This window comes from Psammomys obesus, unplaced genomic scaffold, assembly GCF_907164565.1.
Source record: "Psammomys obesus unplaced genomic scaffold, mPsaObe1.curated_primary_1811, whole genome shotgun sequence".
Lineage (NCBI taxonomy): Eukaryota > Metazoa > Chordata > Mammalia > Rodentia > Muridae > Psammomys > Psammomys obesus.
The window spans coordinates 2,727,838-2,745,788 of NW_026590767.1; the positions used below are offsets into that span (position 1 = coordinate 2,727,838).

The 17,951-nt window shown below is 39.8% G+C and overlaps 1 protein-coding gene across 2 annotated transcripts in view; it reads left to right on the forward strand.

Moving 5' to 3' along the window:
• Positions 1-17,951, forward strand: part of Acadsb (acyl-CoA dehydrogenase short/branched chain) — a 44,324-nt gene that overhangs the window by 4,292 nt on the left and 22,081 nt on the right. The window contains exons 2-3 of one of the 2 annotated variants that reach the window (XM_055608924.1): positions 12,291-12,446; positions 16,991-17,150. In XM_055608924.1, coding sequence (XP_055464899.1) covers positions 17,132-17,150 — 19 coding nt within the window. In that variant the 5' untranslated portion in view covers positions 12,291-12,446; positions 16,991-17,131. The remainder of the gene's footprint in view (positions 1-12,290; positions 12,447-16,990; positions 17,151-17,951) is intronic. The other variant, XM_055608923.1, reaches the window with a different exon arrangement.

A 17,951-nucleotide genomic window follows, 5' to 3' on the forward strand; every position in this document is an offset into this window, starting at 1 on the left:
AGCTATTGATAGAGGCAAAACTCATTACCAGTAAAACTGAGAGGATAGGGTGTCTTTTTATAAAATATGTGGGCAAGTCTTGGAGATGTGTAAGTTTACAACAGGGTCATTGACACCAGTGGGATTGTTTTTAATTGGGGAGATGGGACATATGTGGTTTTTGAGTGAATATTAGGACATTAGAAAATAGTATTGCTACTGTTGAAGAAATAGTATGGGCAGATATGCTTATAGGAGATGGATCTTGAACTGACCATCCAAAGAAGGGATGGCTTAGGTTTAAGTAAAACAGCAGATGGGGGTAGAATAAAGGACAATAAAAGTATATAGGTAGAGAAATACTCTGCTTGGTTAGAAATAATATTTAGAAGAGGAACTGGGAGGAGAGAAGGAAACTGTGGTAGGGATGTAAAAATAAATAAATATATTAATAAGTAAATAAATAGAATAAGGATAACTAGTGTGGTAATTCTACAGAGAGATAGAATGTTTTTCAATGGCATATCTGTATCATGTAAAAGTCTTTTGGATTCTCAAATCTAGGCAACTTCTCCACTACAGAGATTACTCACAGCTCTATTTGGCCCTTTTCTTACTTATTGTTTATACAGTGTTCACCAGATCTCACTATAGATGGCTAAGAGCCATTGTGTGGTTGCTGGTAACTGAACTCATGAACCCTTGGAAGAACAGCCTGTGCTCTTAACCTCTAAGCCATCTCTCCAGCCCTATTTGGCCCTTTTCTATGTGTCTGTTGCCAAAAGGATTACCCATAATCCCAACTAACATTCTTTTTGTTTTAAAAACTATTATCTTCTTCAGTGCAGAAATGACAGGGTTTTGTTTATTTGTTTGTTTTGCAGATGCAAGTACCTCTGTTTTCTATTCTTTTCTTTCTCTCTGATTCCAAAACCATTAATCATAAAAATCATCTCTGTCAAGAATAACCTTCTCTCAGTATCCTTGCACACTAGCTGTCTTGGACCTACATTGCCTGCATTTCTTTCCTAAGGGCTAGACCAAGGCTTCTCACTGATGGCATTTAGGGCCAGTTCATCCTCTATTGTAGGGAACTGTCCTCTGTGTTATAAAATACTTAGCGTCGCCTATGCCATCATAAGTTACCAAAGTTATGAGTATCTCCAGAGATTGCCAGTGTCCCTTGGAAACAAATTCATGCATTGGAGAACCACTGGTTTAGAACTGTGTAATGCTATAAAGGTGGGACAAGGTATCTTTTTCCTAATAACAACCTTGTAGGTATTAAAACAAAACCAAGCTCTTGCTCCAAAGAAAATAAGTTGATAGTTTTGTCTGACCCAAATATCAGTGACTATACCTTTTGAAGATGGATTCAAGTTGTTCTGAATGTTGTGTTGCACTGCGGAAGAGGTTGCATGAACTCTTACTGTCACAAAAGAAAGTCTTAAATAAGTGCATTTACCGATTACATCAGTGGAGACCAGGTAAGTGGGTTGCAGCAGACTAGGGAAGTCTTTGTTCTAGGTTTCAAAAACTGCCTTACAACATTCTTTCCTTTACATTTGGCAAAGCTAGTGGTCCAGTAAGTTTAACAGTGCACTCCAAAAGTTCGGCTTGTTTAATCATCTTTTATACTAGTCACTGTTATTCTCTTAGAAAATTAAGGCATTGTTAAGAACTCCTAGAGGCTAAAACACAAGCCAGAGACCTGTGGACTAGGAAAGTTCAGTTTCAGTAGCTTTGAAGAACAGCAAGAGCAGAAGCCACTGTTTATGGCATGTCCTGGACTCGCTTTGCTTACCTCTGTCTTCCCGAGTGCCTGGATTATAGGCTTTCGATATCATACCCTTATTCTTAAATAGCATGAAAAGGTCATAAAATCAATGTTCTCATTTGGCAGTAGCCAACAATGAGCATAATTGTGCATTACATTTGGCCTTTAAACTTATATTTGTTGCATAAAAATATTAGCCTGGAGGACCTCCCCTTTGTATTAGTAGCTTCTTGTCACTCTAACAAATGCTCAGATAATCAGCTTATCTTTTTAAAGGGAGTTTTAGTGAGACTCAGAGTTTTAGAGGCCTATGAGCAGACAGACCTGCTTCTTTTAGGTGTCTTGTGAAAGTGCCAATTTGCAATAGCATGATGGATTTTAAGTGTCATGTGGGAGTGCCAGGTGACAATGGCATGATGGGTTAATCTCATACCAGAAAGAGGAAGAGAGAGGAGGAAGGAGCTGGAGACCCACAGTCCCCATCTCTTAAAGATTCCACCACCTTCCAATATAGCACTGTGCTGGTGATAAAGCCTTGAACGTCTAAACCATAGCTCCCTCTACTTCTACTTCATCCTGGAATACTTTTTATACATGTTTATGTAACAGGCACAAATTGTTTGACATAAATACAATTGTAAATTGCCATTGAGTTCTTCTGAATTGTTGACTTCTCATAAGGCACATCAATTTCTGTAATTTTTAGAGCCATAATTTGTTTAACTTCTTTTGAAGACATGATATATATATATACACACACACATATATATATATATATGTATATATATGTAGCTTTTCAGATAAGTGTAGCTTTCCATGCAGTTTTAAGAAGAAGCATAGCCAGGCATAGCTTCACACATCTTTTTTTTTTAACTTTTATTAATTATACTTTATTCACTTTGTATCCCCATATAAACCTCTCTCTCCTCTCCTACTAATCCCACCTTCCCTCCCCCTTCTTCACACATGCTCCTCCCCAAGTCCACTGATAGGGGAGGTCTTCTTTTCCTTCCTTCTGATCTTAGTCTATCAGATCTCATCAGGAGTGGCTGCATTGTCTTCTTCTGTGGCCTGGTAATGCTGCTCCCCCCTTAGGGGGAGGTGATCAAAGAGCAGGCCAATCAGTTCATGTCAGAGACAGTCCCTGTTCCCATTACTATGTAACCCACTTGGACACTGAACTGCCATGGCTACATCTGTGCAGGGGTTCTAGGTTAACTCCATACATTGTACTTGGTTGGAGTATGAGTCTGTGGAAAGACCCCTGTGTTCAAATTTTCTGGTTCTGTTGATCTCCTTGTGGAGTTCCTGACTTCTCCAGATCTTACTATTTCCCACTTCTTACATAAGATTCCATGCACTCTGCCCAACAGTTGGCCATAAATCTCAGCATCTGCTTTGATAGTCTGCAGGTCAGAGCCTTTCCAAGGCCCTCTGTGGCAGGTTCGTAACTTGTTTCCTGTTTTCTCCACTCATATAGACATATAATATAGGATAAGCCTACTAAAATCTGTACATCTAAAGAAACTAATCAAGAGGGAGGACCCTGACTAAAATGCTCAATCCCCATCCCAAAAGGCAAAGAGGATGGATATCAGCTTCACGCATCTTTAATCCCATCACTTAAGAGGCAGAAGCAGTCAGATCTCTGAGTTTAAAGCTAGCCTGGTCTATAAAGTCAGTTCTAAGACAGCCAACATAGAGATTCCCTGACAAAGAGGAAGAGATAGAGGGGGGTGGTAAATATAGGTGGGCTTAGAGAGATGGCTCCGTGGTTAGGAGCATGTGCTGCTCTTTTGAGTTTGGTTCTCCATTCTCACACTGGGCAATTTGCAGCAGTCTACAACTCTAGTTTCAAGGGATCTTTTGCGCTCTTTTGGCCTCCGCAGGTACTGGCACACAGGTAGCCTGTGTATATACACAAACACAGATACACATATACATGTGCACACACACATAACACTTTTAATTTAAAAAAAAGAGAAGCATAGAGTCCTACATACGCTTTATCCAGTCTTCCCCCACATTACTTACTAACTTTAGAACAGTATATCACAGTCAGGAAATTGGCCTTAATGTGATCCACCAATCTGTTTTAGATGGTCAGTTTGACTATGTATGTGTGTATGGTTCTGTGCAGTTTCATCACATCCTTATTTGTGTTTGCAATGCTACCGTCAAGATAAACATAATTCAGCAACACAAAGGTCTTTGTTGCTCTCGTCTAATCTCACATAACTCTAACTCCCTTTCATGGTCCTTAATCCCTACCAACAACTCATCTGTTTTCTAGCTGTACTATATTTTATTTCAACAATGTGTGATGAATGAAATCAGTAATAGAGTCAGTTTGGGGCAAAATAGTTTTCTATTGTAAGAGATGGGTAAGGTAAAATATTTTTCTTCTATCCTTTGGATTCACTGGCTATCCCTGAGAATCAAAACAGAAACAACAGATTAATTATTAGTAGTAGTGAGAAGTTTATTTTGTATGAATAGCAAGTAGGTGGCTGGTTAAGTGAATAAATTTAAAGGCTTAAATAATAGCTTTCCCAACCAGAATTTTATAGTTTTACTTTCCATAATGTTAACTATGTCCTGTAAATATAAATGGAAAATTACAGAAGTAAACTACTCATCAGTTTTAATTTCATGTTACTCTGAGTAACATAATAATCTGAAAATCCAGAACATGAGATATTCCTTTGTCCAGCTAGCTGTATGCATGAGTATAATGTTAGCCATCCTTTAGATCTGACTTTTGCACTATAGTGCCTACATTTGGATAAACCCATGTTTTACTTAATAATCGTCCTAAAGCACAAGAGTAGTCATATGAAGGAAGAATTAGGCATAAAATATGAAAATGCAGATTGATCTTGGTGCTGTAGGACAGTACTACTGAGCATATAGAAAAATATCATGTGTACAATATGAAAAAAATGTGAATTCCAAACCTGCCCACAAATATTCATAGCATCCAGAAGTGGAAACAATTCATATGCCCTTAGTTGTGAAGGGTTAGTCACCTGCGGTACACTCCCACTGTGGTTAGGATCTGTCTGGATCCCTAGCATCTATAGAATGATTTTGCCTCCTCTTTGAGACAGGCTCACTGTAGACCCCTGGCTGGCCTGAGACTTGCCATGTAGACCAGGCTATCTTGAACTCATCTGCCTCTGTTTTCAAGTGCTGGTATTAAATGAATGTACCACTAATCTGGCCTTTTTTTTTTTTTTTAATTTTAAGTTGAAGACATCTAAAATTCAGCAAACCAATGGTTTCTAGGAGATACCCATGCCCAGCAAAAAACTAGTAACTTCTTAGAAATGTGACTGCCATTAATCTCCTCTCTTATGGGGATTTAATGGCCCTGAAGAAAATGGAAAGATAACTGACATATATTTAGGCAAACATCATCAAAAACTTATAGCCAGACATGATGTTACATACCTGTAATTCCAGTACTTGAGAGACAGAGGCAGGAGGATTGCTGCTTTAAGTTCAAGACAATGTAGTCTGGTCTACACAGTAAGTTTCAGGCCAGCCCAAAATAGTGAGATCCTGTCTCAAAATTTTAAAAATTACCTTTTTATTATTAAAATTAATTATTGTGTTTGAACGTGTGATGTTTGTGTGGGTATACATGTGGAAGTCTGTCCTTCCATCTTTTTGTATGTTCTGGGAATCAAACTCAGGTTGCTGGACTTGTGCAGCAAGCACCTTTACCCACTTAGCCATCTTGCCAGCTCAAAACCTTTTTGGGTTGTTTTTGTTTCTGGGTTTGCTTGTTTGTTTGGTTGGTTGTTTTTGGTTTTTGGAGACAGGGTTTCTCTGTGTAGCCTTGGCTGGCCTGGACTAGTTTTGTAGACCAGGCTGGCCTTGAGCTTACAGAGCTCTGTCTGCCTCTGCCTCCCCAAGTGCTGGGATTAGAGGCGTGTGCCACCATGACTTGCCCTGCCCAAACCCTTTTTATAAGTGGTCATTTCTTCACTAAAAATCCATTTGAATTTCCCTAAAAATCCATTTGTATTTGTGTTTTTAGAAGTCAGTTTTCTCCTTCTATGGTGTGGGTCCCAGTGATCAAACTCAGGTCATCAGGCTTAGCATTGTATGCCTTTAGCAAATCTCTCGTCAATATTTGTGTTTTCTATGGAAGTCATATCAACTTCCTTCTTTTTACTTTGGTTATGAATACTGTTGTGAGTCCATCCCGCACAGACCCCACCCCCAACCCTGACACACACACCTTATCCTAGGGAGAAGAATTGATTCCCAGACTTGCATTGAATGCCTGATATGCACCCCTCTCTCTCACACACATGTGTATGTGTGTTCAAAGGTGCAGCTGCTGGCTCATATGTTATGTGCACATGTCTAAGAAGTGCTAAGCTGTTTTCCAGGGCAGCTGCTATATACAAGTTTATATTCCCACCAGCAATGGTGGGTTTCATTTTCTCATTACCCTGGCTATTTGATGTCACTAATATTTTATTTCAGACATTCTGATAATGTGGTCTGTGGGTAGAAAATGACAGAGGAAACAGTAGCCAAAGGAGGGATAATGGCTCATTTGATATAGCATGATTTTTGCTAATGACAAGCTAGAATGATCTGGCATCCCCTGATAAAGAGTGGAGGAAGATCTTGTTCAGATATCAACGATGATCAAATATCAAATGGGGTTCTGACTGAACTTGCTTAGCAGAGTACTTTGGCTAAAACTAAATTTAACAAGGAATCACACAAGTGACTGTAAGACAAAATGTGAAAGCCTAACGTAAGGTTTGGTCAAAGACAAAACCCCACAAGTTTTAGACCAGGATTCATATTATCTGTAAGAACTTTTGGGTATAAGGAAGCCCAAACCTCATTATATAGGGTTCAGGTGGTTCTTTTGTCTTTTAGCTCCCCCAAGTGATACGGATGTATACTCAAGTGGTTTGGGGGGCAAAGGGGACTTTTCACCCCCTGAATGCTTGGTAATTGAGCCTTCTGAAACAGACAGGAGAGAGACTAACAACAGAAGAGGCATACAAGTTTTTTACAGGCAAGAGGGAGTCAGGAAAGTGGGAAGTCAGGAGCTCAGGTTTCAAGGGCTGATAATTCGAGAAGACAATTATCTCAGAGCCCTATCTTAGGGAAACCAGGTACGTATGTGAAAAGACTTTTATTACAAAAGAAAAGAGCTGCAAAGACCACAGTGAGCAGAAAGACTGTGCTCAGATGTTTCCAGGTTTGACAGCTATCTCCATCTCCCAGGATGTTTTCCTTCTTCCATGTCAGAATAGCTTTATCATAACAATGAACCTATGTTTACTAGATACTGTAATTCTTTAGTTCAGCTGTAGCTGAATTTGTGGCTTCTCTGGGCTCCAGAATTACTGATATTTTTAATAGTCAACTGAAAGCAACTGAAGCTAGAAGGCTTATTTGGTTTTCCCTCAGTTATCCCTTCTTTCCAGGGAGGAGGAAGTGAAAGATTCTTGAAATTTTAGAAGACTATATCTGCAAGGTGTATTTTCCAAAATGCCCAATGAACTCCTAAAACTGTGAGTGGTACCAAAGCCTATAATGCCTTCCTATATCTTAAGTAACTGCCACACTTGTCATTCTGTGCCCACTGTCTTTGTAGCTTGAGGTGCTAAAGTTAAACAAGGATGATTTTTTTTTATTTTTTTACTTCTTCACAGTTGCATGGATTATTTGTTTTTATTGTAGATCCTAGCAATCTCAACATTTGTTTGGTTTTGTTTTTCTTTCCTTATTTTAAGAACTATAACGTTTTCATTTAAAAGAATACTGGTTTCTTTGGCACACCCATACTTTCCAATGGCTTCTTTCAAACTTTGGGGCCATTATTAAACAAAGTAAGCTATTTGAACAGAAGCACTGTGTGCTGCAGATTATACTGGTAAACTGCCGTGGGATTTGTGCTCACTGAGAGGCTGGCTCTGGACGCAAGGTTGTCCCCATCTCATCACCACCACCTCTGTAACAGGGAGAGGGAGGAATGGCCGAAAAGTAAACACATTGTACCCTTGAGAAAGGCTAGAAGATAAAACATTTCCAACCCCGGTCACTGTTGCTTATGCTATATTATAAAAACATTTACAGTGGAAATAGGAAGACGTTCAGCAGGCAGAAGCTCATCCATGGAGAGAAGGTGGAACATTTGCTTTATGGAGGACTCCAGTTGACTGCTCCAGCTTCCCCAGTTGATATCAGCTGGATGCTTGTAAACACTTGATTTATTATCTATGTGCTGCTTGCTGATTGTTATTTGGCTTAGAAACCTTACCAAAAGGATATTCTGCTTTGCCCAAGACTCTCAATCTGATTAGAGCTGATTGTTTCAAGAGATTCCCCAGTTGTTTCTGTCAGGTGTAAGCCAACTGATTGAAGATACTACTTTTTGTTTGATTTCTCAATTGGGCTACTCCAGTGTCTCTATAGGATATCATGAGTGCCCAGTTTGTTAATGCTTTGCCATCTGTCTTGTTACCTACGTCTCACTTTGATTCTTTTACCTTTTGCTCACTATATACTTAATAAACTCACTCATTCAAAACCAAAAATACAGCTGCTGTAGACCATTCTCTGAGCTGCATGAAACAACTGCCATACTGGCAACAGTCTGTTTGATAACCTGGCCGTCCACACAGTTATCGATGGGCCAGCTGTACAGAATAAGATCACTGGAGGGTTCCTTACGTGCGATGTATGGTTTGCAATTTAAAACTGCATATGTTTTGCATATGGTTTGCAACTTTTCCATTTAGTATTTTCAGACCATGGGTCACAAGAGTGTGAAAAGCAAAACTGCAGATAAAGGGGGAGGGATAGGTTATTAAGAATGATTTTTAGGAGAGATGAATGGCCCCAAGGACAGACAATGGCCTAGGGGGAAATACAGCTAAACTCTGAGTCACACTAGTCTTATCCTGCAGTTGGTCATTCTTGTGTGATGTAGTCTAAGGGACATGGAGGACATTGCCTGCTTTATAGAGGAATTTATTTTAAGTAAGATTAGATAAGGAATCTCTCTGACCTTCAGGAGAAAGGAGCCAGATAGAGCAGGAAAGTTAGTTATTGGTAAATGTTTCCAGAATAAACCGGTTTATTAAGCTTAATATGTAGCTTTAAGAAATCCAAAAGATCCTTACCCTGTTATCTTGAACTGTTACCTAAAACCTATTTCCAGCCTTTCATATGCACACTAAGAAGTTTCAAGAGGTGCTGGAGAGATGGCTCAGCCCCTACTGCCCTGGCAAAAGGCCAAAGTTCTGTTCCCAGGACCTAGCCACCTGTAACTTCAAGGATCTGACTCTCTCTTCTGGCTGATATGGGATCCTTACAAGCAAGCATGCAGAGAAAATATACAGGCTCGCACACATAAACATAAACACAATTTTAGAAAAGAAGTTTTAATATTAAAATTTTTATCAAGTAATCTTAACAAAAAAGCAGAAACTAATGTAACTGACACAAAACCCACTTTTGTAAGATTTCTTTTCAAAGAAATAAGCAGTACAGCAACAACGACAAAACATACTTCTATCCTGTCTTCATCGACAGTAACTCCAGTATTCTTCAGTCCACATCTTTAAACATTAGCACATTTGTGCTTTAACATGTATGTAAATACTGTCATGCTGAACTTATACTTTTGCAAATTTTATTTTTCTTTAGTATTTTCACGTTTTATCCATTTTGATATATGTAGGTCCCTGGTTTGCCTTAATGGCTATGAAATAATTGTATTAAATCAATATACTAAAAAAAAATATAACCACTCCTTCATTAATATTTAATTGGTTTTTTTTGTTGTTGTTGTTGGTGGTGGTGGTGGTTTGGTTTTCTTTTTCTTACTTTTTTTTTTGTAATCGAGACATGGTTTCTCTGTGTAGCCTTGGCTGTCCTGGACTCACTTTGTAGACCAGGCTGGCCTCAAACTCACAGAGATCTGCCTGCCTCTGCCTCCCCGCGTGCCAGGCGTGCACCACCTCAACTGGCATTGTTTTCTTTATTTTTTCATTCATTATTTATTTACTTTACATCCCGATCAAAGCTCCCCTTTCCTCTTTTCCTCCCAGTCACTGCCTCTCACCTCCTCTTCCCTTCTGCTCAGAAAAGCAGAAGCCTTGGGTGCATCTTCTATTGAGGCTAGACAAGGCTATCCAGTTAGGGTAAAGGGATCCAAAGACAGGCAACAGTCAGAGACAGCCCCTAACAGCTCCTGCTATTAGGAGTCCCACATGAGAACCAAGCTGTACATATGTTACATTTGTGTAGGGGGCCTAGGCATGCATGCTCTCTGGTTGGTGGTTCAGTTTCTATGAGCCCAGGTTAATTGATTGTTTAAATTTTCTTGAGGTGTCCTTGACCTCTCTGGCTCTGTCAATCCTTCCTCCTCATCTTCCACAAGATTTCCCTGAGCTCCACCTAACCTGTGGGTCTCTGCATCTGTTTTCGTTGGCTGCTGGGTGAAGCCTCTCGGATGACAGTTATGGCAGCCTCCTGTCTATCTTACTGATAGTGTCAGGGATGGGCTGTTTCTCAGAGCATGGGACTCCAGTCGGCCCAGTCTTTCCCTTTCCCTTATTTTCTGCTCCCTCTTTATTCCTGCACATCTTATAAGCAGGAAAAATTATGGGTCAAAGGTTTTGTGTCTGGGCTGGTGTCCCCATTTCTCCTTTGGAAGTCTTGCCTGTTTATAGAGGTGACCATTTCATGTTCCATATCCCCTATTGTTAGGAGTCTCACCCTCATAGATTCCTGGGAGTTTCCATTGTCCTAAATTTCTAGCTTGTCCCAGAGATGCCTTCCCCACAACACCCCCAACACATAGTGATTCCCCTTGTCTCCCAGTTGTCTCTCCCACAATCCTTCTCACCCTTGATCCCTCCTGTTCCCTTCTCCACCCCTTCTCACACCCACTTACATCCATTCATCCACTCCTGTTGTCTATTCTATTTACCTTTCTCAGGAGATTCAAGCATCCTCCCTTGGGCCCTACTTCTTACTTAGCTTCTTTGAGTCTGTGGACTGTACTACGGTTATCTAGTACTTTCTAGCTAATATCCACTTATAAGTGAGTACATGCCATGTTTGTCTTTCTGGATCTGGATTACCTCACTCAGGATGATCTTTTCTAGTTCCATCCATTTGCCTGCAAATTTCATGATGTCATTGTTTTTAATAGCTGAGTAATATCTCATTGTGTAAATGTACCACATTTTCTTTATCCATTCTTTGGTTGAGGATATCTAGGTTGTTTCCAGTTTTTGGCTATTCTAAATAAAGCAGCTATGAACATAGTTGAGCAAATGTCCTTGTGATATAGTGGAATATCTTTTGGCTATATACCCAGAAGTGGTATAGCTGAGTCTTGAGGTAGGACTATTCCCAATTTTGTAAGAAACTACCAAATTGATTTCTAAGTGGTAGTACATATTTGCACTCTCACCAGCAATGGAGGAGGGTTCCCCTTGCTCCACATCCTCTCCAGCATGAGCTGTCACTTGAGTTTTTGATCTTAGCTATTCTATCTGGTGTAAGATGGAATCTCAGAGTCATTTTGATTTGCATTTCCCTGATGACTAATGATTTTGAACATTTCTTTAAGTGCTTCTCAGTCATTAGAGATTCCTCTGGTGAGAATTCTCTGCTTAGCTCTGTACCCAATTTTTTAAATTGGGTTGTTTGGTTTGTTGCTGTCTAATTTCTTGTGTTTTTATATGTTTTGGATATCAGCCCTCTGTCAGATGTAAGGTTGGTAAAGATCTTTTTCCAAAGTTTTGTCCTTTTGATGGTGTCATTTGCCTTACAGAAGGGGCATCTCAACTGGTAGTTCCTGATGGCAGCAGGCCTCTGGTAATGTAGGCAGAGCTGTGGGCTGGGAAATGGAGCACATAAGGGACAGGGTGGAGCCCACGGCTGCTGGGCTTTGTGTGGGCAGGGACAAATATGACATCGTAATCTGTTTCATAATGCTATAACGTAATACCAGAGAGTGGACAATTTATGAAGATTAGACATTTATTCTCTTATAGTTCTGAGGTCTGGTTAGTCCAAAAGCAACACACTAACAGATTAGATTGCCTTGTATGGGCTTCTTTGCTGAGAACCACTTTGACCTCACATGACTGACTAATTAAAAAAAGAAGTGAGTGGAATGCTGTATAAAGCCTCTTTTATAAGGGTAGTATGGCTTATTTTTAAAATGCCTCATAGGCTCATTTGTTTGGACACTTGGTCTCCAGCCGGTGAGCTGTTTTGGGAGGTTGTCCATCCTTTGGGAGTTGGAGGCTGACTGGAAGAAGTGGCTCTGGTGGTGATCATGAAGTGTATAGTGTTGCCTGCATCCCGTCCCATCTCTGCTTCCTGATCCATCAAAATATAAGCAAACAGTTTCATGTTTCTGTCACCAAACCACAATCCACTCCCACTCACACATCTTTGCCAGCATTATGGAAGGTATCTTCAAACAGTGAGCCAAGAAAAACTAATCTTTTCTGTTGCTTCTTGACAGATATTTGATAACAATGATGGGAAAAGTAACCAAATCAAATGGATTTAATTCCATTCAAAGAGGGGAGCCTTTTGGCTGCACATCATGATATCAGCATATAAGTTTCAGTACCTTGCATTTGGAAAGTGCTCACTCAAGGAAACTGGGTGAGAGGTGGTAAGAAATAACTTTCACAACTCTTTTATAAGGCATTCCAGACGAAGCTTTGTGAAGAAAGGAAAGTTCCCCTTGCTCTTAGGAAAAGGAAAGATATATTCTTAACAGCCTAAAATGTTTTTGGTTTTTTGTTTTGTTTTGTTTGTTTGTTTTTTAAGAAGAAGAAGAAGAAGGTATGGGCAAGAATGTGTCCAGTATCATGAAATAAATGTTTGCAAAAATCAACAATAGGATCTCAGGTAGTTAATGAGGGATGTGAAATCAGGAGAGATCTGAGATATAAATAGAATTGTTGATAGGCTTGGACATCTGGTAACATCCTAGAACAAGTTTAGCACCAGATTTTTATGAGAAAATCTGGGGGACAGACACTGAGAGTGTGATTAGCTACAGAAACCTTAAGAGACAACAGTACTGAGTTGGTATCTCAGCAGATGCGCAATAGCACTATGGAAGCATTAGAATTGGAATAGCATTAGAAGTGGGGGGATTCCCTGGAGATGAGAAGAGATCATGAACAAAATGTCACTTGAGCTGGCCTCTGGACTGAAATCTCCTAAGGTCCTTGTAGGTGTTGGGTAGAAATAATGTTTGTAAGGTGGACCAAATGAATAAGGATAGTTGTCCAATATGGCATAACAAGGATCAAGGTGACTTTGACAGATAACTTTCCTGAGTCTTAAGAAAAAGTTTCTCCTGTCTTTGTCCTCCCTTTCCCCTCCCCAAGAAGATGGCTCTGGAGCATTCTCAAGTTTTATTATAAAGATCAGGGACCCTTCCTCCTTACCCTAAGAAGGGAGACTGTGAGAGAACAGCTTCAGGAGGGAAGCAAAGCTACCCTTAATCTAGGAAAGGGGAAAAGAGTGTTCTCCGTAGTAGCAGGAAAAGCAGATTTTCCTCCTGCCCTGTGTCAGCAGGTAGTATACACAGCCACACTTCTGGATCTGTCTCAGAGAAGAAGGAACCAAGATGGCATGCAGGGCAGAAAAACAGTGGCTGTAAGGCTTTAGGGTGAAATGGAACTGTGTGTACTGAAATTTCTCCTTTTTCAAGTCTGACTGAGTCTTTCCAGGTCAGCATTACTTCTGTAATGTGTTCTTTGCCTTTCCTGGGCTATAAATGCACTTAGATATGAAACACTCTAGAAACATTTAAAGTAATACTTCATTATGCTAAAGCATGGTAGAAAGGGGGTCCTAAGTAACGCAATGGCTAAATGTAACGAGAATAGCAACAGATTGGTCAGAACATTTTGCAGTCAAGCATTCTTAACTTTTCAGCACCTTCAGTGCAGCATATGTGGCGGTGTAGTGAAAGTTTATAGACCTTTCCTCAAAATGTTTTACATGCATAAAAAAAAAGATACAGCATTAGAAAGGAGACCAATTATAAGGAGACAGTTATAAAAAGTCGGAATGTGATTGCGCAGTGTGTGCTTTTTAAATACAGTTTAGCAGTCATTCTAATAGCCACTGTAATTTTGCCATAGTGATGAACAAAAATACATTTAAAGATATTGGCACTAAATCAGTGTGATATAAAAATGGCTGTGATTTCTTTTGGCAGAGTCACATTTCTTGCTGGTATTACCAAAACCTGTTGCTCACATTCATAATTTTTAATGGTACCTTTTTCCTAAAGGTTAATGAAATAAATATGTAATTCCTCAACCCTACTCAAGTTCATGGACTTGGTCATCCTAGCCATAGTGCATCAGCTTGTAGGAACAGATCATACTGGAACTAAGGAAAGGATTTGGCAAGGCATAAATAACCATTATTCCATTCAAGTACCACTTGCTGCTCTGTACAAAAAATTGTGATGATGTGGTACAGTGGTTTATAACTGCAGAAAATCATTTTGATGGAGTGGACACCAAAAGTGCTATGACCGTGGTCAATGCCAAAGCACAGGGGCATTAGAAAAATCAACAGTGAAATCCTGGTTATGCAGTTAAAAGCAAGAGAAGGACAAATTTCTTTCCTCTATTATCATATACCAAGAGGCATAAGAAATCTCTCTTGATGCTTTGGCTAGAAATGGATTTCATTTTCATTTACAGCATTTAGTCTTCTTATTTTATGATGGGCATCTTCAATAATCTACCTCAGGATTGTGTCCCATTTTTGAACTTTCTAAAAGTTCATTTGCCTCTTACCTCTTCTGAATCTGAATTAAGTGTTGTGGGTTGAACTGGCATGTGTTTTGTCGGTAGCAATATTGAGACTAAGGGGCTCACACTTGTGTCAGCAGGAAAAATAGGTATTATCGTAAGACCCACTGGCTTCTTAAGTTTCTCAGCAGTGGGCTTTCTTTTAAAGATCAGCTTAGGTACAACAGTGATATATTGACTAAGAGACAGAAAGAATTCTGTAGTGGGCTTAGTGAAGTAAATAAGCTCTCCTAGAAATGAGAAATGTAGGCTAGTGTATTGCAGGTTTTGAAATGGATAGGCAAGTTTCATGGGCAGTTTATGGAGGTAGTTGGCTCATTCTTTCATTCTTTGGATTATATATTGAGAGCACAATCCAAGACTCCATCACTAGCACTGAACAAAATTGCTCCTGTGTTCATTTCTCTTCCAGCTCCAAATTTCCACTTCTCCCCATCCTTCCTTTATTCCTTGAAGCAGCTGCTACCACTTGCCTCTCATCAGCTACTAGCGGCATTCCTTCCATCTGTAGTCCCTTTGCACTTCTCCTTTCCTCTCTCTCTCTCTCTCTCTCTTTCACTTCTTGTCTCTCTCATCAAGAGGAAATAATGTGCCCCCCAATCCTTCTTCCTAGTCTAAAGTTCTTGTCACAGTTCTGTTTTTATGACAAAGCGGGCTATTTGGACAACTTTGCCCTAAACTCTCTGTCTTCTAATTCTGAAAACAACAAAATAATGAACTAGAAAAAAAAATGGTGACACATGTTTTTCTTCCCTGGCCAATGGTTCTGTTGCCTAGGTGACACCAAAGCAGATATGTTTGCACTTCAGCACACAATTGCAAAGATTCAGTGACATGTAGCAAAGATTGAAGATGGTTTCAAACATGGTGGCTCTGTGTCTTTTTCCTGGGCTAGTCAATGTATGAACAAAACATTGAGAGAGCATGTGTCACTATAGTGATTTGTTAAGGGGTTGTCTCTCAATATCTCTAAAGACATTTCTCATTTCACTAAGTTCTTTACTAGAAATACAATACTCCTGTTATTTATGACTAACCACTGTCAAGATTGGGAGACAATGCTGTATAAGGGTTAAAGAAACAAGCTTTGGAGTCTAAAGGAACTAGGCTTAAATCCTAACATTGAACACACAATAGCTATGAAATTTTGGAGTGATTTAATTGTTTTTGGAGGATGTGGTGGTTTGAATAAGAATGTCCCCCACAGGCTCATATATTTGAATGCTTAGTCACCAGGTAGTGGAAGTGATTGGAAGGATTAGGAGGCCTTGTGAGAGGAAGTGTGCCACTGGGGACTTCAAAAGCCCGTGTCAGGTACAGCCTCTCTCTCTCTTGCAGATCAGGACGTAGCTCCCAGCTGTTTCTCTAGCATCACACCAGCCTGCCTGCTTGCTTATGTGGCTGCCTGCTACCATGTTCCCTGCCATGATTACAGGCATTGTCATAAATAACAGGAGTATTGTATTTCTATCCAAGGAGTTAGTGAAATGAGAAATGTCTTTAGAGAATGAGTTCTGTGTAGACACTTGTTTCATGGATGTTTAAAAGTTATCTAGCGATGACTGGAGAGGTAGCTCAATGTTAAGGGCATGCTCTAGAAGTTGGGTAGTGGTACAGAACTTTAATCCCAGGAGGCAGAGGCAGGGGCGTCTCTGTGAGTTTTGAAGCCAGCCTATTCTGCATAGAGAGTTCTAGTACAGCTTGAGCTATATATAGAAATACTGGAGGGAGGGACACAGGGAGGGAGGAAGAAAATGAAGGAGGAAGAAAAGGTGAGAGAGGGGGGAATATAGACAGAGGAGAGAGAGACATCCGTTATCCTTTATCAGAGAATCCAAATTCAGTTGTCAGCAGCCACATCAGTTGGCTCACAACTGCCTGGAATTCCAACTCCAGGGGGATCTGGCACCTCTGGCCTATGTAGGCATTGGCCCTCATGTGCACATACCTACACAGAGACCACACACATACACGGAATTTTAAAAAATAAAAATAAACCTTTAATTAGAGAGTTTGTTTATTTAGAGTAGCTCATTGCTGGATAAAGAAGATACCATGTAATATTCAATGAATTTTCACTGTGCTTAAAAGATAGTGAATTTTAAAATGTAGTAAATTAAGCTCTCTTATTTTAAATATGAGTATGGAGTATAAGAATAAGTTATGGGGACTGTTCTTGTAGAACAGGTTTGGTTTCCGGCTAACGCCCTGGTCCACTGGCACACACGTGGTGTAAATAAACTTACACAGACATACACAAACATACTAACAAAACTTAAGAATGGGTGATAAAGTTATTCCCAAAGAAACTAATATTCAAATTGTTTCCTTCTGTGTGTATTCTCTTCTTCAATTGGGACTGTTCCTAAAGCTAAGAAGAAAGTTCCTGACTTGCTTGTCTTCTTGGAAGAATCCTCCTCAAGTCCTAAAATCCTCGCAACCAGAAGCTCTGCTCAGTATAACAAATAACACACTACCTTTTCCACCTCTACAAACATTTACTGATGAGGAAATGATGATGAAGAAAGTAGGTCAGTAAACTTACCAATTTCATTCTGTGGGTGTGAGTTAAGCCTCCAATGTGAAAGGACACAAAACAGCTAGAAGAAATGTTCATCTATGTTATTGTTGTTCTGTTTGTGGGCTTGAAGGGAGTTTGTTTATTTCTGAGAGAGGATCTTGCTGTGTTTCTCACAATGGTCTCAACCCTCTGGACTCGAGTAACCTTTTTGTCTCCGCCTCCAAAGTAGCTGGGATTTAGAGTCATGTGAGTGGAATTTTCATATAATTTTTTGGAAAAAAAAAGTAATATAAAAACAACATCAGAATAAAAGGACAGGTTCCAAGTTAAGGCTTCCCCTCTCTGTTTCCTGATTCTCCAGTTCTTCCCAGAAGCTGCTTCATTACCCCATCACATATCTAGCCCAGGAGTGAGGACATGATACTAACCATCCTACAATGTACAGGAAAAGCATCTCTGTAACAAAGACTTGCCTGCCCTAGAACATTCTTAGTACTGAGGTGGAGAAATCTTCCTGTGTGTGGCTATGCAGCTATTAAAAGGTCTATGTTAGACGGGATGTTCTGGTGTCTAAAAATAATCAAGGTGTAAGCAGGGAGAGAATAGGTATCTGGCATGGTGGTATATGCCTTTGATTCCAATACTCCAAGGCCAGAAGCAGGCAGACCTTTGGTGAGTTCAAGAGTTCAAGACCAGTGTGGTCTCATAGTAAGTTTCAGGCTAACCAGGGCTATACAGTGAAGTTCTCTCTCAGATAGATAGATAGATAGATAGATAGATAGATAGATAGATAGATAGATAGATAGATAGA